General features: G+C 40.6%; 1 protein-coding gene across 1 annotated transcript in view; it reads left to right on the top strand.

Moving 5' to 3' along the window:
* Stk4 (serine/threonine kinase 4) overlaps nucleotides 1-22636 on the top strand; it is a 91557-nt gene that overhangs the window by 43161 nt on the left and 25760 nt on the right. Inside the window, exon 10 of the mRNA XM_041670351.1 lies at nucleotides 4028-4185. Coding sequence (XP_041526285.1) covers nucleotides 4028-4185 — 158 coding nt within the window. The remainder of the gene's footprint in view (nucleotides 1-4027; nucleotides 4186-22636) is intronic.

The raw sequence follows: 22636 nt of genomic DNA, 5'->3' as shown, positions 1-22636 counted from the left end.
CTTGGGTTTCTAAGGGAAATGCTTTTTGTGGACTAAAGTGGTTTGCGAGTGAGCAGGTAGAGAGAAGATGGTTAAATCATTTAGCTTTTGCTGCATAACAAAGCACTACAACATTTAGTGGATTAATATAGCACTATTTTATTTAAAGCATGATTCTATAGGTTAGCAAATTTGCACTTAGATATTTCTTTTGGTCTGGTTCGTTTGGCTCAGATCTGTGGTCAGCTAGTACAATAGCAGTTGGGCTGGCTTGTGTTAAGGCTTCATCTAAGACAGCTGCTGACTAGTGCCCTTCCATATGGTGTTTTACTACTGGGAAGCTCACTGAAATTTATTAACACTGAATCCAGAAGATTTTGAATGTCTCTGCTGGCTATATCTAGTCAGGACCAGAAGTTTAAATCATTGCACCTTCTGGGATAGGGGCTATCTCTTTCAGTAATAATAATAATAATAATAATAATAATAATAATAATAATAATAATAATAATAATAAAAATGTAGTAAAATGTGCACATTATAAAACCCCAGGCTGGGAATTAGTCTGTTGTGCTATTTCCAAAATCGTGTTTGGGGGGCTCAGTCGGCAGACTGCTTGCCTGGCATGCACAAGGCCCTGGGTTTGATTCCCAGAAACACCACACCCCCAGATGATCCTCTCCAATAACCTGATATCATCTTTAGCTCTTTGGTAATTTGGTGCATGTAAGCTTTTACTGATTGTTTAGCTATAACTAAATTCCTAAAAAAAATTTCCAGTTTATGTCTGAATATATGGTTAGATTAAAAAAATTGTCTAATCCTAAACATAGTTTTGAGGGGTCTCTGAACGGTGGTTCATGGCAGGGATAATCAGGTCCCTGGCATTGGTGGCACACGATGAAAGCAAAGACGTTGTTAGAATTTCTTATTTATGCTTCTTAGTTGTTGAAAGATACAAAGAATAGTTGTTTTAGCTCTAAAAATATTAGGAATCTTTTAAGGAGTTGTGAAGGGCTGTTGTTGTCAAGCAAATAATTGAAATATGAGGAAAGCAAATGTTGCCACTTTTTCATCTAAGCAGTGATAGAAGTGGACATGCTATATTCTTCTGGGATGATTTGAAATTAAGCCACAAAAAGTCTCATCTCTGACTTAAACTTTATGTATTTATTTTGCATTACATTTAATTTATTTATTTTGAAACAGAGTGTCACTGTAGTGCAGCTTGGCCTGGAATTCATCCTGTAATGTGTAGCCCATGTGATAATGTGTTGTGTTTGGTGTCATATTTTGGTCCTTAAATTAGTGGTGGTGGTTTTCCCCTAGGTACCTCTTAAATGCCCATTAGTTTTTAAAAAGTGAATCTTTAATTGGTTAGAGTAATCTTAGTTTATTGCACTAGTAATTTATTAGACCTCCAAATAGCCCAGTTTAGTAAGTGTTTGAGCATTTATGAAAAAAATCACACCCATTAGCATTTATAAAGTTGCAGGAGACATGCTACAGACACTTCAGCTAGATGGAATTTCCCCAGTTATTAGGGCCCCAGATTCAGCTTTTCTCAAGAAGGATGAGTTGGGGGTGTCAGGTTGGCCACATCAAACACTGCTGTTGGTTGCTTCTAAGAGGATCTCACACCAAGGTATGTGCCGGCCTGTTTGCTACCAGTCTTAAATCAAACACTGTCTACTTCCATTTCAGGGTATCCTTTGAGTTAAAAAATAATATTTAAAATATTTTAAAAATGCATATTAGTTTCTTATCTCCTCAAATCCATAAAGTATCATCAGAATTCTCATTCATTCAATCTCTCTGTTTTGGTTTTTGGCTTTTTTTTTTTTTTTTTTTTTTGGAGACAGAGTTTCTCTGTGTAGCCTTAACTGTCCTGGAACTCATTCTGTAGGCCAGACTGTCCTTAAACTCACAGAGATCCATCTGTCTCTGCCTGCTGAGTTCTGGGATTAAAGGTGTTCACCACCACTGACTGGCAAAACATTTTATGGTATTTGTTACAAATATTTTCTTTCCATAATTTGTCTTGTATATGTCTTATGCCATTTGTAAATTTAAAATTTATGCTGCTTCCTTCACACACATGAAGTAGCCTATTTTATATATAAATATTTTTTGTCTCATTTGGAAAACCTTTCCTGCAGTTGGGCTTTAAATGCATTCTTATCTTTTCCTCTAGAGTTTATAGTTTCTCATTTGGAAGTTTTTTTTAACTTTATATAGTACTTTAATTATAATTGAAGGCATGAAGATTGGTTAGGAGGTCAGAGAATGGAGAATGTCAGAAAAATATAATTACAGAATGATATGAAAATTCAATGTGCTAAAAATTGTAAGCTCACAGAACCCCCAAGTGACCTCAGTCATAAACAAAATAGCATGTGCAAAGATACATGCACAAATACCCCTAGATATATGAACACCAAATTGATTCAAGAGCAAGGAAAACACCCATTATACTACGAATAATAAAAGTATAATAAGGCGTCTCTTTTTCCTTATTCAACTTTTTTATATTTACATTTGGAAGTTTTTTGTTTTGGGTGTGAGATACTTATCCAATGTAATCCTTCCCCAAACAGCTATGTAGTAGTTTGGATTTTCTGCATTTTCTAATCTGGTTAGCTGCCCAGTGGATTTAGGGTATTTTGTATGGTTACCATGTTCTGATTGTGTCAGCTTGGCAGTCTCCAGGCTGGTTGGCACTAGGTTTTCTGATACTCTTTGTTCATGTGTAGGATTAGGGGAAAGGTCAATGTGCAGCTGTCTCAAGCCAGTCCTTCCCATTGAGTTCCCAGAGGAAGGGACTGAGAGCATAGAGCTTCCTCTCTCTTCAGTGAATCCAGTGTTTCGTTTTCATAGTTTGTTCTATTGCAGTTCTTGTAGTACTTTGGTATGCAAAAAATGAACTTTAACAGTTAACAAACCAAGCATAAACACCTAATGTCTACATAGAACACATAAAACAGTACAACATGTTCTTGGGTGATTGGCAGGTCTTAGCAAATCCTATATCCACTCCCCCTTAGGAAGGAAGTAGCAACATGGTAAGTGGGCAGTACCCAGCAGTAGGCAAACCTGGGATTGATTGGAATGGTTGATGATGAGAAGGAAGACAAATGTCTGAGAGGTTTATTTACTATTTTGGTCTTTTTCTCCTGTGTATATCATTTTACAGAGTTCAGTTTATGCCATACATATGATATGCCCCATTTAAATTATTCATAACTAATATTTTAAAAGTTATTTGTGGGCCACACTTAGTGGCATGTGCCTTTCATCCTAGCTCTTGAAAGGCAGAGGCTAGAGAATCTCTGAATTTGGGTCTAGCCTAGTCTGCATAGTGAATTTCAGGCTAGCCAGGGCTACAGCATGAGACCTTGCCTCAAATGAATAAATAAACAAAGAGAAGAGAAAAGAAAAAGTTATATAAGCTTGGGGTATAGTTGAGGGGAAAACATGTGCCTGCTATATACAGGGCTTTGGTCTTGGTCCTCATCACCAGAAGAACCTTATGAAATATTTCACAAATGGAAGAGTCGTTTTCAAGTATATTTGTCTCCTCCTTTCAACTAGAACATGAGCTTATTAAGGAGTCGCTTCCTGTATCATCCTCTGTCTGCTATAGTGTTATAGAGAGTAATGAATATGATGGCTACAAGTATTTTTAGTCTATTTCAAATATTATTTGCTATAGGAAACCAATAATAATAAAAAGAACAACAATAATATAGTTATTATTGATTTCTCAGAATCATTGAAGTACTCAAACCTTTCTGTTTAGAAATAAGAACTCTGGGGAAACATTTACTTCTATTACAGGAAACTTCAGAATCTGTTTAATTCCATAAGAAGTATTTTAAGTGAGAATTTTTTCTTTCCTTTTAGCTTTATTAAAGACTTCTGTAAAGTCTTTAATTTAAATTTTAAACTTCATTCCAGAGAGAGAATTGACCTGGAGACTGTAGCCCATGTGGGCATCCTGACTGTAACTATATGTTCTTTTTTACCTTTTATTTTTCTTGGTTTTCAGGAAGAGATGAGACCATGCAGCCTGCAAAACCATCTTTCCTTGAATACTTTGAACAAAAAGAAAAGGAAAACCAGATCAACAGCTTTGGCAAGAATGTATCCGGCTCTCTGAAAAATTCTTCAGATTGGAAAATACCCCAGGATGGAGACTATGAGTTTGTGAGTATCTGGAGCTGAGACGCTTATGTCTTCTGGGAGGGGTTTGCAGGACCACACAAATTTTGAATTGTGCCACTTGCTCCTTCATGTTGCCTGTGGAGTTGTCTTCAATGTTTTGTTTTGTTTTTTTTTTGGTCCTTTTGAGACAAGGTTTCTCTGTAGTTTTGGTGCCTGTCCTGGAACTAGCTATTATAGACCAGGCTGGCCTCAAACTCACTGAGAAAGTGCCTGTCTTTACCTCCCGAGTGCTGGGATTAAAGGCATGCACCACCAGCGCCTGGCTTTCAATGTATTTGTAAAGATTCATTTTTTTTTGGGGGGGGGGCAAGCCTTTTTGAATCCCATCATGGTTGCCATGTACTGAGTAAGAGCCCTTAAATCTGTACTCCTATCTGCTTTTTCATTTTTTAGATGCTGTAGAAATAGTAATCTTGAGATTTCAGTTGCTTAAATGCTGCCTCCATTCTTAGGTCAGTAGTTCTAGCATTTGAAGAGTTCCTTTCTCGTTGTCCTGGTTTTTTCAAACTGAGTCATTAGCAGAGAGCTTGGTTTGACAGGCCAACTGTTTCTGCAGAGGCTTCCATTGGTCCTCAGAGAATGCTTTATTGGGAGAATGTGATGGCTAGAGGGAGTTGGACCCCATGAGTGAACAGGCGAGCTTCTGTCTACTCTACTTCACCCAAGACTCTTCTAATCCATAGGCTGCAGCTGCAACAGCTCATAGACTCTTCTGTGTGTCCTGTTCAGTATTAAAAAATTGAAACTTGCCGGGCAATGGTGGCACACGCTTTTAATCCAGCATTTGGGAGATAAAGACAGGCGGATCTCTGAGTTGGAGGCCACCCTGGTCTACAGAGCGAGTTCTAGATCAGCCAAGGCTACACAGAGAAACCCTCTCTCAAAAAACAAAACAAACAAAACCCAACAAAAAACCAAACTGAAACTCAGTCGCCCATGTTTAAAACTTGATTTTACATAAGATACTGTACTCCAGCTGGGCCTGGAACGTGGAGGGTCTGGACCTAGTGCTTAGAGTGCTGTCACTACTGGATGATGGTTGTCTGGGCTCAGTACAGCTGCCCTGTTTTAGCGTGGCTTCTCCAGTTCTCCATGTACCTGGTCAGCGTCACTCTCTTCAGCTGATGGTCTGATCTGTCTCACTCTTAGATATATTTGATGTTAGGACTTTTGTTCTAAATCCAGACAGAAATTTGGATTTATATATGAGTGAGCCAACCTGTCATGATAAAATTTCTGTTTTTACCTTCAGATTGCCAAGAGAATTTATTAAAGGTACACATACACACCACAGCATGCATGTGGAGGTCAGAGGACAATTTATAGAAATAAGTTCTCTCCATCCACCATGTAGGTCCTGGGGATCCCATTCAAGTGCATAGGCTTGGTGGCAAATGCCTTTACCTGCTGAACCATCTTGCCAGCCTGAATACTCATCTTGTAAAATGAGTTTATTTTTTAGTTTTGATTGTTTATGTGTGGATCTGTGTGAGAATATGTGCACATGAGCACACATACACATGTAGTAATAAGGAGCTGCGGGGCTGCGTTCCCAGCACCCTGGCTGCCTGCTCGGCTAGCTTATGCCCCGAAATAACAACACACAAACTGTATTCATTTAAACACTGCTTGGCCCATTCTCTTCTAGGCTAATTCTCACATATTAATTTAGCCCATTTCTAATCATCTGTGTGTAGCACCCCAAGGTGCGCTTACCGGGGAGATTCTAGCCTAGTCCATCCTGGGTCGGACCTTCATCCCGGGAGCGGGGCATGGCGTCTCTCTCAGGCGTCTGCTCCCGAGAGCAGAGCAGTCGAGACTGACCTCACTTTCTCTTCCTCCCAGCGTCCTGTTCTGCCTACTCCTCCCACCTATCTTTCAACCAATAAAATGGGCCAAGGCAGTTCCTTTATTAGCCAATGACCTTCCTCCATCATACACATAATACAGTGCCTACAGAGGCCAGAACAGGACACCTAATGCCCTGGAGTTGGAGTTCCAGGCCACCTGATGTGGCTGCTGGAAAATGAACTCAGCTTGTCTGCAAGAGCAGTGTATACTTAATTTCTAAGCTATTTCTCCGTTCCCCTGAGAAGTGGTTCTTTAAAATTCTCTTTAAGAGCATTTCATATTTGAGTAATGAAAGAAGATGGAATTAGGATATACACGAAATAAAACTGAAGGTCAAGTGAAAACTGCCTCTAATGCTTTGGTATTATCGCCGTTAATACAATCCTAAAGCAAGGGTTTGGAATGGTAGTCCAAAAGAGGGCACACAGGTAGTCCCCATCCCAGCAGTTGTCACTATCATCAGGAGATAATTGAACTAGATTCTCTGAGGGCTGCACCAGGTGGTGCTCCAGCCTGCCCTTCTAGTGACACTAACCCCGAAGGTCTTGTCGAGAAGATTTTTAGAGTATAGTGCATCATTATACAAGTTTCTGTTTTTCTTAGTAGGTACCATAATTCAGAGATAGTGTGTTAATAATTTTGTTAATAGTGTTTGATTTTTTAAATTTCTTTCTCCCTTTTGAGTCTCTTATACTTTAATTGGGAATATCAAAGAAATACATGGAACATGGAGAATGTATTTCTGCAAATCTCTAAGTTGTAAAGGTGCACTGGGTTGAGGTAAGTCCCAAAGCCTGGGCAGTCTTTGCAAGCTTAGGAGATGAGTGTCTGGGAGGCTAACTAATATGTTTACCGCAGCAGCTTCAAAGAGAGGCTTTCTGATTCTAGACAAGCAGTATATAATTGTGAAAGTGATACCCTCTTTCCTCCTGCGAGGGCAATTGCTTTTTTGAAATGAACTTTTTGCTCAAAATGGGAAATAGGAAATAATTTAATCAGAAGTGGCAGAATTTGATACTTACCAAAAAAAAAAACCTTCATATTTTCATCTGAAATTGGATACTTTTCCCATTTCTAAAATTGAATTGTCTTATTTACTAAGTGGAAAAAAACCTTCAATGATTCCCTGTAGTGTTTAAGATATGTAGTGATTAAAGCAAAAAACAGTGCCCAGAAATGCAATATTCTTTAAAACTGATACTTCTATAAACTGATATTTTATAAACAGATCACATTTTTTGAAAAGAATATTCTTTTTATGAGACTTCACATTCTCATCTTGTTATTCCTAATGCCATGAAAAGTTTTAAATTTAAATTCAATTTGCTTCATGAATCTTCAAAGAAAATTAAAACCTCTCATAATATTTTAGTTTAAGATGACGTGCATGCCCAGGGTGGATGCACAAGACAAAACCTTTGTTCTTATGGAGTTCACAATGAGAGAAACAAAGATAAACTCAGCAAATTCAGTAAATGACATCAGGTAGGGCACCACAGTGGTAACTTGTAAAGCATGGTAAGGGGAAAACGTGGAAGAGGCCTATGTAGATAAAAGTGTCTGTATAAATACAGTGTGAGTCTGTAAGTTGCTACTTGGGACGCCTAGGCTTGGCCAACATAGCAAGACTATATCTCAAAAACAAACAACATAATGGAACAGAATTCAAGACAAAAGCATTATATGGGAAGAAAACTGCTTTATATTGCTATTGGGTACAGAGGAGCTGTAGCAGATCAGAGTCGTGAATCTATGTGAAACATTTATCTGTTGATGGATAGATAGATAAATCTCACTATCCAATTACAACATACAACAGAAATACAAAGAACAGTGTGAAAACTGCAAGCATAGTAATGACGTAAATATTATTCTCTCAAAAATGGACACCAGGAACTAGAGATGTAGCTCAGTCAGCAAAGTGCTTGAGGACCCAAGTCCAATCCCCAGAAACTCATTAAAAAGAAAGGGAGGGAGGGAAGGATGGAAGGACGGAAGTCAGTTAGTCAGTCCAGGGATTGTGATGTATGTTTGTAACCGCCATTGGTGAGGGGGCAGAGGGGCAGACAGATCCCTGGGCTCACTGCAGCCTGTTTTACATAGTATACTCCAGACCAGTGAATGAATAACCCTGTCTCAAAAACAAACAACAACAAAAATCCCAAAGCCACAGTGTCTGAAGCACAGGAGTCGAAGATGTTTTGCCAGCCACCATATCCACGTGCACACAAGTGCAGTCACATGCACACGAGCACATGAGTGCACATATGCACACTCTGGACATTTCGGGGTGGTGCTCTAGCTCAGGGGTAGAGTTCATACTTCATGTATTCAAAGACTGGGTCAGGTCCTAGTACCAAAACCAGCACAGCTTTCAACATTTATATCACTGGAATACTTTTCAAATGAATATTAAACTTTAAGAACAGAAAATGTTTACAAGACTTGCCCATCTTTTAAAGTGCTAAAAGAGACATCTCATTCAGTATAGAAATCTTACAGACAATATATTTTGTCTATAATTCAATAGTTTAGAAATTAATAATACGAAAGTGACCAGAGACATGTTGTTATACTTGACAATGTACAAATGTATCCCTAAGTAATCTTGGCTTTAAAGATAAAATCAGGCCAGGCAGTGGTGGCACACACCTTTAATCTCCTCACTCTGGAGGCAGATGTCTGTGAGTTCAAGGCCAGCCTGGTCCACAAGAGCTAGTTCAGACAGGTAGGGATGTTACACAGAGAAACCCTGTCTTGAAAAAAATCAAAAAAAAAAAAAGAAAGAAAGAAAAAAAAGATAAAATCAGTATAGAAAGTATAAACTGTTGAGAACTGAACTCTATAGAAAGTTCAGATTTCTGTGGTTCAACACTGAATGCTAGGGGTGCAATAAAGAAACTGCTGATATGTCTGCTTCATGGCATGGTTAGGATCTTTCTTATGAGTAAGAGAAAAAACATCTAGAGGCACTCGGGAGAGTCCAGAGCAGAGCGAGAAAGAAGCAGACTGGACATGGTCAGGGCTGTCTGTGAGAAGGCAGAATAGCCGGAGATGGAGAATGAGGTCTGAGAGTGATGAGAGTATAGCAGGGGCAAGGGGAAAAACTTGGTTGTCATAAAGAGAACAGATGGGTATCTGGGAGGAGGGAAGCCTGGGGAAGCTGGTGTGGACTTTGAAATGTAAAATACTTACTGAGGGAGCCTGGAGGGTGGCATGGACTTTCATATGCATCCACAGGTACATGTCGTCAATGGAGCCGTGTGTCCCTTCTGCCAGGGGTAAGGAAATGATTCCTTTTGGTAGATGGGAACTGATTTCTTAAGTTCCTAAGAAATGCTGACTTTTCTCTAAAGCCCAGAAATCCTCAGGATGAGCTGGGCCTGGATTCAATTTTGAACCTAGTCGGTGGGCCTGCCCTATTTTAAGAGAGAATAGGGTGCCCCTGTACCTGATAGGAACATATTGAATACAACAACAAAAAGTGGTACTCTGGAAGGTACACAATTTTAGCATGCAAGAAGGACTGTAACTAAAGCATTAAGTAGGGTAAAGATAAGAGCAGAATTTAGTGAAATGGAAAAAAAACATTGATCCATGAAACCAAGTTAGTTTGTGGGAGGGACTTGGCTTTGATTGAGTGTGACAATTATGTAGTTGCCCATCTTAACCATCCTCATTGCATGGCCTCTCTCTCGGCTTTTACAAAATGTTTTGAGGCTGGAGGTGTGGCTTAGTGTTAGAACCTTGAATATAACCTCAGCCTGTCGAACTTGCCCAGAGCTCTGGCTTCAGTCCCCAGCACCACATACGAAACAGTGGGAAGCTATGGCAGGTGGTGTTCCAGCTTGAGGCTAGCCTATACTACACAGCAAGTCTCTCTTAGAGAAGCAAGAAACGTGGTGGGTGGGTAGTTCACACGAGAGCAGGAACCTCACCGAGAACCAAGGAAGGTACCAAGAAACCTCCCTTGAAGAATTTTTCCTTTTTTTTTTTTAAAAAAAATTAAGATTTATTTTTATTTTATATGTATGGATGTTTTGACTGCATGTATGTCTAAGCACCACGTGTGTACAGTGCCCAAAGAGGTCAGAAGAAGGTGTGAGATCCTCTGGAACTGTAGGTACTCATTGTTGTGAGCCATCATGTACAGCCTGGGAACTGAACCTGGGTCCTCTGGAAGAGCAGCCAGAGCTCTGAGCCACCGAGCCAACTCTCTGTTCTCTTCTTGGTTTCTTTTGACAAGGTCTGACTTCCTCTATAGCCTTGGCTGATCTTGAGCTCACAATCCTGCCTTAGCTTCCCTTATGCTGGGATTATAGACATACAGCGCTGTGTCTGGCTGGAAGAGCATTTGGAAGGTGATCGGGCTTTCTCTAGCTAGAGGAGGAGGGAAAAGGTGTGAGCTGAGAAGGGCAGCTCAGGGCTGTGTAGACCGTCTATAGTAATGTCTGGAGTGTGGGGTGAAGCCATTAGTGCGTAGAGTGCTGTGTCCTTCTTCTTAGTTGTCTTGGATTTTTCCTGGGTATTTTGGAGAAAATAGACTCCTAAGGGAACACAAGGATATAGCTCGCTGAAACCATGTGATAATTGGTCCACCGTGATGTTAAAAATCACGAATTGTTAATTCAAAATGATTTTTATGAAAGTACCGGGACCTGAATATTGATTGTTCAGATTCCCTGGATAATCATAAGCTTACAGTTGACGTTTTGTAGGAGGGAAGGATAAATTTAAGCCCTGAGTTTCCTCCAAGAGGCTAGCAAGAATTTCTTGAAACTTTATCTTAACCATTTTTAACTAGATCAGGGCTCCAAGCCTGATTGTAAGTTGAGATTTCTTTGGAATTTTATAAAGAGGCTTTACTGGATTGTCACAACATGGTCGCTCACTCAGTCTTCATTAAGTTTCACAGTTTGCCTTAAACTATCTATACTCCTTAGAAATTAGAAACTGGCTGGGAGGTGAGGCTCACCATTGTCCTCTCATCAGCATGATTGACTGTGGCCGGGGTGCTTTGGGCAGTCATACTCAGTACTTTCAAGGGCACATTGTCATGTTTCTGGGAACCCAGATAACTACAGTTTAAGTCTTTACCTTCTATTTTATGTAGACAAAAGTTAAACATTGTGTTTGAGCTTATTTTCCATCTACTTCAAAATGAATTTTAAATATTAGCTCATGGTCTTAAGCATGCCAGTCTCCATGATAAGATAAAATCTAGTGAGCGTTGTCATCATGTAGCTGCAGGAGCCAGTTCATTCTTGTTGAACCCTCTTTCCCAATCTCTACCCTCACGCTTGGTTAGTTTCAAGTAAGTCAAAGGTAGGCATGTATTATATTATTTCTAAATATTTTATATATGTGTGTTTCTATAAAATATCTAAAGACTCCTTTAAATATAGTAACTCAGTGTACCTTTAAAAATTAAAAATAATTATTTAATATCATAAAGTACTTGTTACTGTTTAGTTTTCTCCAATCATACCTTTTAAAGTTTGCTTTAGAATCCTAACAAGATTCTTTTTTAAAAATTATTTATTTAATTTTATTTTATGTGCCTTGGCATGAGGGATCTCTTGGAACTGGAGTTACAGACAGTTGCGAACTGCTATGTCGGTGATGGGAATTGAACCTATGTCCTCTGGAAGAACATCTAGTGCTCTTAAGTGCTGACCCATCTCTCCAGCCTCCAATAAGATTCTTAAGTAACAATTGTATTAATTAGGGTTCTCTAAAGGAACAGATTTAATAGAATGAGCATGTACACACACACTAAAACCAGGCAGTTGTGAGAGATTTTCCTTGGATATATATATATATATATATATATATATATATATGTATGTATACACACATATATAATATGTATTTTTATTATCTAATATGTACATAAATGCATACCTCCTGTTTTTCTAAATTAAAGTGGCTCATAGGCAGTGGTCTGAATACTCCAACAAGGGCTGTCTCGTGATGGAAAGGCCCAGATCTGGTAGTTCGGTCCATGAGACTGGATTCCTCAGCAGTCACAATCTGGTGCTGGAGTCCCAGGGAAGTCCTAGAGAGGTTCTGATTTCCAGTCTTTGATGGAATCTTGGATAAGTTGATTATAGCACCAATAAAGGGATGTCTCAGCAACAGGATATATGGACTTTCTAGTCAGAGTGAGGGCAAGCAGCAAAACAAAACAAAAACCATACACACACACACACACACACACAAAAAAAAAAAAAAACGAAGAAGAAAGCTCCCTTCTTCCACACTGTTTTATGTGGGGCTGCCATCAGAAGGTGTGGTCTTGTACCTCCAATAATCCAGCCAAGGAAAATCCTTGCAGGTGTATCCAGCTGCCTGGGGTTTAGTTAATTGCAGATGTAGTCATGTTGAACACCAGACTGGCTACCAGTCATGCGTCTCCTGTCTCTTCATTTACAGTCTCCCATTCCCACACACTTTGCGACCCTGTTGGGTTAACCAGTGGTTGTTCCTTACACTTGGCCAGACTCCTGGATATTGCTGATCGCGTGCCGGTGGTCCTTTTAGTCATGTTCAGTGTATAGCAGGAGTTCTCAGGATCCCTTCTTGTTTCTCAGAATTATTGAGGTCCTCAGACAGCTTTTATCTGTGTGGGTTTTACTTCTTGATGCTTGACAGAATTTAGAAACTAAAACAGATAATTTTAATTTTAGCACCCTTGCTTAGCATGGGTAAAGCCCTTAGCCTGAAGTATTCCTTTCCCTGAAAAAAAAAAAACCCCAAAAAAACAAAAAAATCAAACCAATATTAAGAATGTTATTCAAAGGCAGAATAAAATAATTCCTTGATTCATTTAAGATAGCCACAAACCTATTACATATTAATATAAATATTTTTATGGAAAAATCATAATCCATCCTATAATAAAAATGGGTAGTAGTGACTGTGTCAACTTGTTTTCAGATCTGTATGAATGGGAGATGGCTAGATTATTATATAAGTATTTGTATTCAGTCTGTCATACATTGTTCTATGTGGAGAGTGCCAAACAAAGATATGTTATTAGAAAAGGGAGATGCATCTTAGTAGCTTGTTCATATAATTATAGATCTTTTTCTCTAGCCTTGCATGGGGGTAGTTTTCCTTTTGAAAAAGATTTTATTTTTGTGTGTGTGTGTGTTGTATATGGGTATATAGTTATGAGAGGAGACATCTGTAGGGGTCAGGAGAAGGCTTTGGATCTTCAAGAGCTGGAATTACAGGTGGTTGTGAACTGCCTGACTTGAGGGCTGGCGCTTGAACTTGGGTCCTTCGAAAGACCTGCAAGTGCTCTTCACTGCTGAGCCAGCTCTCAGCCCCAACAGTGCTGGTTTCTTAAAGGTTAGTGATGGAGAATCTGAGGCCATCAATTGCTCATATTCCGGTACTGCATATAGGAACCCATTGATTTATTCTGTGTTTGAATAGAAGGTTTACTTGAATACGGTTTTGTAACACCATGGCTTGGTCATCTGGAAAACATTGCCTCAGTAAGTTACAGAGATCTGCCAAAGTGTTGGCATTTCATTATAGGGCATAAGAAGATTATGTTCCTTGACATTATAACCAATCTCATCAACAGAGTGTCTGTCTATGTAGGGGAAGCTGTCAAACTCACCATGGCAGTCAGGTTTTCTAAAGTTCTAATTTTTGTTTGAAAGTTGGAATTTTATCATTGGCAGCAAACACTGTCAGCTGTTTTATGTGCCAGACTCACTTTTTCATTTTTAAAGGAAATGTCTGCCAGATACCCAAGCCTACATAACCACAATTTGTTAATATTTCTTTCAAGTGAAATTGATGTTCCATGGAAAAAGCAGCCGGTTGGGCTCACAGCTTCGATTGCATAAGTACTTTGCTTAAGACACCCATCGATTTCGGTTAAAAAAGTGCTTTGTGTGAACCTCCCTTTTCATCGTGGATACCATTTTAAAAAGCTGTAATAAAATTAATACTTCTGCTTTACCTGAGACCACCCTAAAGGAATGGGCTTAGGTTTTTTGTTAAAGGTTTTTCTAATTTAACTTTACTTTTTAACTGTAATTTGTAGCCATAGAGAATACAGTCACTGCTAATGCCTGCTGGTCCTGCTTCTTGATTCATAATAAAGTTGGCACGCCTACCTCCCATCCTCGCTTTGTACCTCGAGTGCAGGTGTCAGCAAAGGCAGCAAGGTCTTAGGACTGTAATGAACAGTTTGATTTTTCAGAGATGCCCGAGAGAGGGTTCTGTGGGCCATGACTGAGGAACTGCTAATGGGTCTCTCAAGTATGGTTGGACTCAGGTTCAGCTTTTTGGCAAAGGCATTTCCTGGTGTATATGTGTTCCTCATCTGGAGGTTGGTAGGGTCTGCATTTGTGTGTAATTTTCTCTATTTTATTTTGGTGAAAGCTACTGAAGACAGTTGCCTAAATGCCATTTCGCTCAAAGATACAAGATGGTACTATCTGACCACTTCTCTATTTATCACACGAAGGTCCTCTAAAGTGTCTCATTAATGATGTGGATACTCCCAGCTACCGTCCATGTATGACAGACAGAATTTATACTAGATGTCCCCATTTATTTGCTGTTTTTCAAAATAACTATTTGGTTAACTACCAGTCTACAAAGACAATCATTGATTTTAAAAGGTTTTGTTTTTACTTTAAAAATTTATTTTTGGGGGCTGGAGAGATGGCTCAGTGGTTAAGAGCATTGCCTGCTCTTCCAAAGGTCCTGAGTTCAATTCCCGGCAACCACATGGTGGCTCACAACCATCTGTAAAGAGGTCTGGTGCCCTCTTCTGGCCTGCAGACATGCACACAGACAGAATATTGTATACATAATAAATAAATAAATAAATATCTAAAAAAATTATTTTTGGTTAGTATACAAGGAAATGCATTCTAGTGTGACATTTTCTTTCTAAAAATTTACATGTATGTGTATATGAGCACTTATGTAGAAGTCAGAAGACAAATTATGGGAGTTGTCTCTTGCTTTCCACCATGTATGCTCTAGGGTGGAGCTCAGGTCGCTGGCGACCTTTGCCCCCTGAGCCGTCTTGTTAGTCCTACTGTGACATTTTCACTCATGCTGTGCTCCCCTTTGTCCACTTTGACCCTGGCTGTCCCCCACCATCCAACCCATCACCTCCTCCTGATTGTACCCTGCCCTTCTCATTCCCTTTCTGCTGTCATGTCCTGCATCTCTGTATGTCTTTCTGAGTCTGACTCCTTTGCCGTCTCCCCCAGATGCCTGTCTTTTTCTTTATAGTGAGACAAATCTCTCTGTCTGTGTGCCACGTTCCATTATCTATTCTCGTGTGGGTGGTGTCTAGGCTGACCTGGGCAGTGCAGCAGCAAGTACTGATGTGCGAGTGTTTCTCTGCTGCACTCACTTGGCTCCTAGATACAGACCCAGGCTGAGTCATACGACAGTTGTGGCTTTAGTTTTTAGGGGTGTTTGTTTGCCTTTGTATTTTGAGAGAAGGTCTTACTTTGTAGCCCAGGCTAGCCTCAAACTTGTAGCAGTTCTCCTGTTTCAGCCTCCTAAGTTCTGGGATTACAGTGTGAGCCCACCAAACACAGCTTGATTTTAGTTTTTAAAAGTGCCTCCATGCTGATTTACATAGTGGCTGCCAGTTCACACCAGACCCCACAGAAGTATATAAGTTCATCTTTGTCTACATCCCCACCAGCATTTGTTACTGGTTCATTTGTTTTCTTTCTTTAAGATGTTTTTTTTTTTTTTTAAATGGAGAGATGGCTCAGTGGTTAAGAGCACTTGCTGTTCTTCAGAGAACTTGTATTCAGTTCCCAGCACCCACATGGCAGTGTAGTTCCGGGTATCTTGAATCCTCTTCTGGCTTCTAAGGACACCAGGCATACACACTATGCGCGCGCGCGCGCACACACACACACACACACACACACACACTTAAAAAATAGAAATAAATCTTTTAAAAGCAAATAAACATTTAAACAGGGTGTGCCTGTTGGAATTTATGTGTCTCCCCTCTGTGCAGTTGTCCTGGGTGGCCAGAAGAGAGTGTCGTATCACCTGAGACTGGAGTGACAGATAGACATGATTTGTACTTTTTTTTGAAGACCCGTTTATTCAGTTAATTAGCCCATTTATTTATTGGATGATTTATAATTTTGATCTTTAATTCTTGGAGTTACTTAGAATTATAGATAGCAGTCCTCTGTTGGTCAAGGTTTTCTCCCAGTATAGGGTCTGCACACTCTCCTGGCTTTCTTTGTTGTACAGAAACTTTTTGTCAATCTTAGGATGAATTCCTGAACTCTTGGAGTCTATCTCAGAGAGTCCCTGCCTGTGTGAGGTATTTTACTTGTTTCATTTCAGGCTTTATATTAAGGTCTGAATCTAGTTTCATTTTTTTGTAAGTGTGTGATCTATGCATGGATACTTGCTCATGTATGTGCATGTGTGGAGTGGGTGTATTTTGCCATACTAGAAAGCAAGGAAGTTCTTGCGAGCTACTGCAATGCGCATAAAACATACCCCAGCAAGCCAGTTTTAAAAAGAACTGAGTCACAATGTTGGGACCATTTACATTTTTAATTGAAATGCATAAAATATTCGGAAACCCATGAATTCCCAATGATTAAAAAAAAAAAACTACGACTGGAATGTGGCTCAGTGACAAGCCTATAATATGTATGAAGTCCGGTTTAAGTCCCTGTAGTGGAGTGGGGTACTGCAGAGAAGAAGGAGGACAAAGAAGGAAGAGGAAAAAGGAAGGGGGAGGGAGGAAGAAAGAAAAAGAGGAGCGGGGGTGGGGTGGGGTGGGGTGACTTCTGTCCAGTAGTGACAGTGACAGCTGTCTGTGACTATGAAACATGATGGCTACCTGTGTCCAGGAGTTCAGGGCCAGCCTGGGCAACATAGTGAAGCCCTGTCTGTCTGTCTGTCTGTCTCTTTCTCTTTGGTGTTTTGAGACAGGGTTTCTCTGTGTAACAGTTCTGACTGCCCTGGAACTCTCTTTGTAGATCAGACTGGACTCAAACTCACAGAGATCCACCTGTCTCTGCCTCCCAAGAAGCCCTGTCTCTTAAAGAGAAAGTAGGAGGAAAGGGTGGGGAAAGGGAAAGGAAAAGAGAAGGCGTCCTGTGCTTATATCTGAGTTACTTAATGCAGTAAAGACAATCTTGGTTGAGGGATGTGCAGGGAATTAATTGAGACCCTGTACATGTTATGGCCACACTCTGCCCCTGAGCAGTAACCCCAGCTCCAAATAGTCACTTCTTGAACTCTGGCTGAATTGCACGTATGGCTGATTTGAAAGTAATTCCCATTATGAGACAGACTTAGGACTGAGTATGATGTTTTCTAAGAGCCACCATTTCTCATTCCTAGGTTTGGAGAAGGAAAGCACACACATCTGCTGATCCTTGCTTCTCTGTAGGACTGTGAGCACTACTAAACAGTTATTGTGCAATAGTCAGGTAGAGTGATGTCCTCTCTGCCCTCAGCTGCACTTGAAAGAAATACCAACAAATTATAGTCACTCAGACTTGAATATCAGCAAATTTTTTAAAAAAATTTTTTTAAAAATTAATTCCCACTGAGAATCAAAAGACTTTTCTTAAAGGTTGGGCTTTAAATCTTTAAAGAGACTTTAAATCATTATAAAGATTTAACTTTTTAAAATTTATTTTTATTATTTTCTGTGTATGAGTATTTTGCCTGCATGTTTTTCTGATCGCCTTGTGTGTGCCTGATGTCCATGGACATCAGGTGGGTGTTGGATTCCCCTGGAACTGGAGTTACAGATGGTTGTCAGTTGCCATGTTGAAACCTGGAACTTCTTGGAAACCAGCCAGTGGTCTTAGCCACTAAGCCCTATCCGCAGCCCTTTAGTTTAGTTTTCTAAAGATGGGTATGATAACACATACCTGTTGAGGGAGGAGGATCCAAGGCCATCCTGAGCTACACAGTGGGCCACATAGTGTTATCCTGTCTTAAAACTAACGCCAACAGCATGGTACTGACTTAAAAACACCTATGGAGCCGGGCGGTGGTGGCGCACGCCTTTAATCCCAGCACTCGGGAGGCAGAGGCAGGCGGATCTCTGTGAGTTCGAGACCAGCCTGGACTACAGGAGCTAGTTCCAGGACAGGAACCAAAAGCTACGGAGAAACCCTGTCTCGGAAAAAAAAAAAAAACAAACAAAAAACAAAAACACCTATGTAGACCATGGAACAGACTGGAAAATCTAGAAAGGAACCTACACAGCTACAGCCACTTAGTCCTTAGCAAAAATGAAAGAAATAGCCTCTTCAACAGCCCCTTCCCTAAACTGAAAAACATAAAGAATGAAGCTAGGAGCTGGGGGACAGTTCCACGGTAAAGGGCTTGCCTCACAAGCCTGGAAACTTGGGGTTCAGGTCCCCAGCAACTATGTAAGTCAGTTGTGGTAGCATGTACCGCTAATGCCAGAACTGGAGGAAGCAGAGACAAGAGGCTCTCTGGAGCTTTCCAGTCAGCTAATACTGCTCAGCTGGTGAGTTCCAGCTTCTGTGAGAGACAATAAATAAGGGGGGAGGTGAATCCTTCCTCTCCCAGTAGCCATTAGTGGCCTGGAGTTCTTTGTCTGGGGTTGAATCCCATGAGAATTCCTCCTTCCATGTTAACGTGTCTGTTGATGTTGCCATTGTTTTGAGGGGAAAAAAAATAATGTTAAAAAAAAAGAAGAGGAGGAGGAAGAGAGTACTAGAGGAAGATACCCAGTGCCAATCAGTCTCTGGCCTGCACACATATACAGAATCCGGGGACAGACAGCTCTTTAAGAAGCTCTTGGTTCCTCTTAGTAGGAATGGCCTTTAGAAACTGCTCTAAGACACAAAGTGTGCTCCCTGCAGTCATTTTTCTAGGCCTCTTCAGTGAACAGAACAAAGGCAAATGTTTATTTCACCTTCTAGGCACAAGCTGGATGCTTGGTGCCTTATTTAACCACTCTGATCTGTGCCTGCAATTCCTTTCCCCTGGCAGGGCCAATATTTGCTTTATCTTCCACAGTGAAGATGCCGCCTCTGAGTGACAACACCAGTATTTCGACTCTGGGCACTGCCCCAGGCATTTTTGCTAAGTCCCCTTGGACTGATTCCACATGGTTGTTCTTCAGTGTGCACACAGATCTTTGTTTAACGTTGCTTTCTGCTTTTAGGTTTTACTTTTTGAATTTTCTGTGATTATACAAACTATATAGTTCCAAGTGGAAACCCTTAAAACAAGGTTACTCAGCTGTTAGCTCATGTCCATACCCCCCCACACCTGCTTCTTCCCCCTTTTTTTGTTGTTATGTTCACAGATGGGGGCTGAAAGACACACACACACACACACACACACACACACATACACACACACACACTGCTCCCATTCTGGAATAGAGAGCAGTAATGGACAGAGCATACTTTCCTCTGCCTTTGTTTACTTTATGTGCTCAGTCTATAGCTGTCTGTAGGAAGAACTGGGAGCCTGTTCTTCCTCATGTGTGATGTCTTATTGGGAGGATACTCTGCAGTTAGTACAGCCTCTCTACGGCCACATGTTCAGTTGCTGGTGGTGACTTTAAAGTTGGTTAATGTAGGAACCTACTCATAAGTTAGGAATTATATGCATACATACACATATATTAGAAATTTTGCTTTTGGTTTTTAATGTCTTAATGTTTTAAGTGGCACTCTATGTTAGCTGCCTATTTAGGATTTTGTTTTTTCAGAGAGGAGTAGATTTTCTCAGAGGAATCTCCTCTGCTAACCTGTTGCTATTTATATAAAGTACCTAATTTTGTAAGACTAATTTAATCATAATACCATGTGCCACAGGAGAACGAGCAATCAGTGTCCTGGCCAGACATGGTTTGCTTGCCCCAGACATCAGTCAGAATACTGCCAAGTTGGTGATAACAAGCGAAGAGGTCCCTGGGGGCCTAGGATTCCTAACTGCTGCCATCAGAGCCTGACATCTCAAAGTGTGAATCTTCTAACAGTCAAGGCCAGATCTGGTGGAGTTACTTTAATGTTGTAGTTTGAAGTCAGAAAAGAAAAAGAACTAAATTCAGTGTTGTTTATTCATCCAGAAGTTTCCAAAGGTTTCAGGATATTTTAAGTGTATATTAGCTATTGATCTAGAAAACATTTTTAAGTTTGTCTGTGTTTAATTATTTCTTTACTACTGAGATTGCAGCCTTGAGTTTTCATTGTCATCTTGTTCGCCTGAATGCAAGTTTTCCTTACTTTCCTTGGCTTGTCAGAAATACCTTATCCAGACTTTGCAGCTTTGCATCCTATGTCTTTTCTCATGGTGGCTCTTGATAGTTCATCTGTGTTAGAGGTCCAGGTTCCTGGTATATGAGATGCTGAGAAGAGTAAAGGAGAGATTTAGGCCAGTTTTCTTCTATCCAAAGTAGGAGTCTGTTACAACTCTGCCAGCAGAGATGGAGGCAGGAAGATGGCGCTTGTAGTAATAGGGGCGGCGGGGCTGCATCCCCAGCACCCCAGCTGCCTGGCTAGCTTATGCCCGAAATAACAACACACAAACTGTATTCATTTAAACACTGCTTGGCCCTTTAGCTCTAGCCCTTACTGGCTAATTCTGATATCCCGATCAACCCATCTCTAATAACCTGTGAGCACCGGTCTTACCGGGAAGATTCTAGGTCCATCCTGGGTCGGAGCTGAATCGCATCTGCCTGGGAGAGCGGAGCATGGCGTCTCTCTGAGGCGTCTGCTCCCGAGAGGAGAGCTGTGGAGTCTGAGCTCACTTCCTCTTCCTCCCAGCATTCTGTTCTGTTTACTCCTGCCACCTATCTTCTAACCAATGAGGGCCAAGCAGTTTCTTTTTATTTAACCAATGACCTTCCTTCATCAGGCGCTCAAGGCTGGCCCAGCTCTAAATGGAGGGCCTCTGAATGAAGGCAGTCCTGTCAAGGAGAGCTTATTTCAACATCAAGATGTCCCCTTGCGAGGCAGTCTCCCTGTCCCAGTATGATCACTGTTTAAAACGCTTGCCTCTCCACTCCCAACCAGGCATACTGTAACCAGCTTTGTCTACAGCAGATGTCCGTTTACTCCTCTGACAACCCTGGGATGAAGGCAGATCTATTTTCCATGCTTCCTGTCAGTGTTCGAGTTTGAGTACTGAGATTTCAAGATGGCAGGGTGGAGAAGAAGTGGTATTGAGATGAGTCAAGGGGAGTTCACTGATGGGCCTTTATTTTGTTACATGCAGGAGAAGGCACAACCAGCATTATTGGTGGTTCTGCACATCCAAGACTGGGGGTTTTTGACTGGAAAATGTTAGATTAACATTTATTAAAGATTCTATAAAATTGCAGTTGGGCCTCTGCATGGAGTTATTACCACACATACCAAAGTGACTGCTCCTCTAATTAACATGGCATCGAGACAGTCAAGAGTTGGGCTTTCAGTATCAGGTCCTGACTTAACTGTGTGATGAGTAGCCTGTCTTGTTTCTAAGATGGAAAGGGAGACTGCTGATGTAAGGAAATAGGGCAATTTATCCGATGTAACAGGCACTTGGTAAATGCCATCTCCCTTTGTTTCTGTCTGCCTTCGCTTCCTTTCTTGATACATTATCCTTGGAGTAAACCTGAGTTGCTTAAATCTTTTCCTCAGTGGTTTGCCTGGACTCCCTGATGAAAGTAGAGATGCCTTTCCAAAGAACGCTTACTCCCAAATGGGCTAATTTACAAAACAGAGGAATTAAAACTTTGCTAGTGGGAAAAACCCAAGTTGTCTAATGTATTATTTTTAGATTAGCTCAGCCCATCCTGCCTGTCCTCCCTCTCTCCCTTCTCTCCACTCCCTCCTCCCTTTTGTCCCTTTTACGAATTTATTCCATGTAATTCCCCCCATTTCATGACCCGCTGGTGTTTCGGGATTTCTTACACCCCAGAGTTCTAGTACATACCTGTGACAGCACACTTTGGCCAGCAGATGCCACCCTTTTTCTTCTTGTGTGCGGCTACTGTGTGCAGTGCTGTGGCAGAGGCTGTCAGTTATGCCCAGTGTGTTTCAGAATTAATTTACCAGTCTTGGATTTGACTTTGTATGAAGTAACATTCCTTGAAAATGAGTACCTCATCATTTAGACCCATAGAACGAACATCAGATTGCCTGAGAAGAGAGATCAGTGACCTTCGCCTTAGCTAGGACCTTAATTGAGTGGCTGTCCTCTTTGAACTTGAGATTTGTGGTTTGCAGAAATCAAGCATGATACCATCTGTCCTGATTTTTTCTTTGGGGTTGGAGAAAGAAAAAAAAGAAATATAGATTGGATTTGTGAACCAAATTTAAGATCCATGGTAAAAATTCTGTTAGCATAAAATTTAAGGCTGTTTATGTTTGAGTTATATATTATTATTTTATTTCTAGTTCACATTTTATCATTGTGAAAAATATTGTTAGCTCTTTGAGAGATGAGAGATAATCCAGGGACAACAGAAGGTCAAAGCATTGGTAAGCCAGACACAGGGCATGCCCAGCGATTGTAATGATACCATCATTTAATACAAAGTCTAATGCAGTTAATGTAT

The sequence above is a fragment of the Microtus oregoni genome, unplaced genomic scaffold, assembly GCF_018167655.1.
Source record: "Microtus oregoni isolate MIOR12 unplaced genomic scaffold, Mior012 000020F_ref0000438, whole genome shotgun sequence".
Taxonomy (NCBI): Eukaryota; Metazoa; Chordata; class Mammalia; order Rodentia; family Cricetidae; genus Microtus; species Microtus oregoni.
Note: the sequence above shows the minus strand (reverse complement) of the source record. Positions and strands in the feature narration are given on the sequence as shown.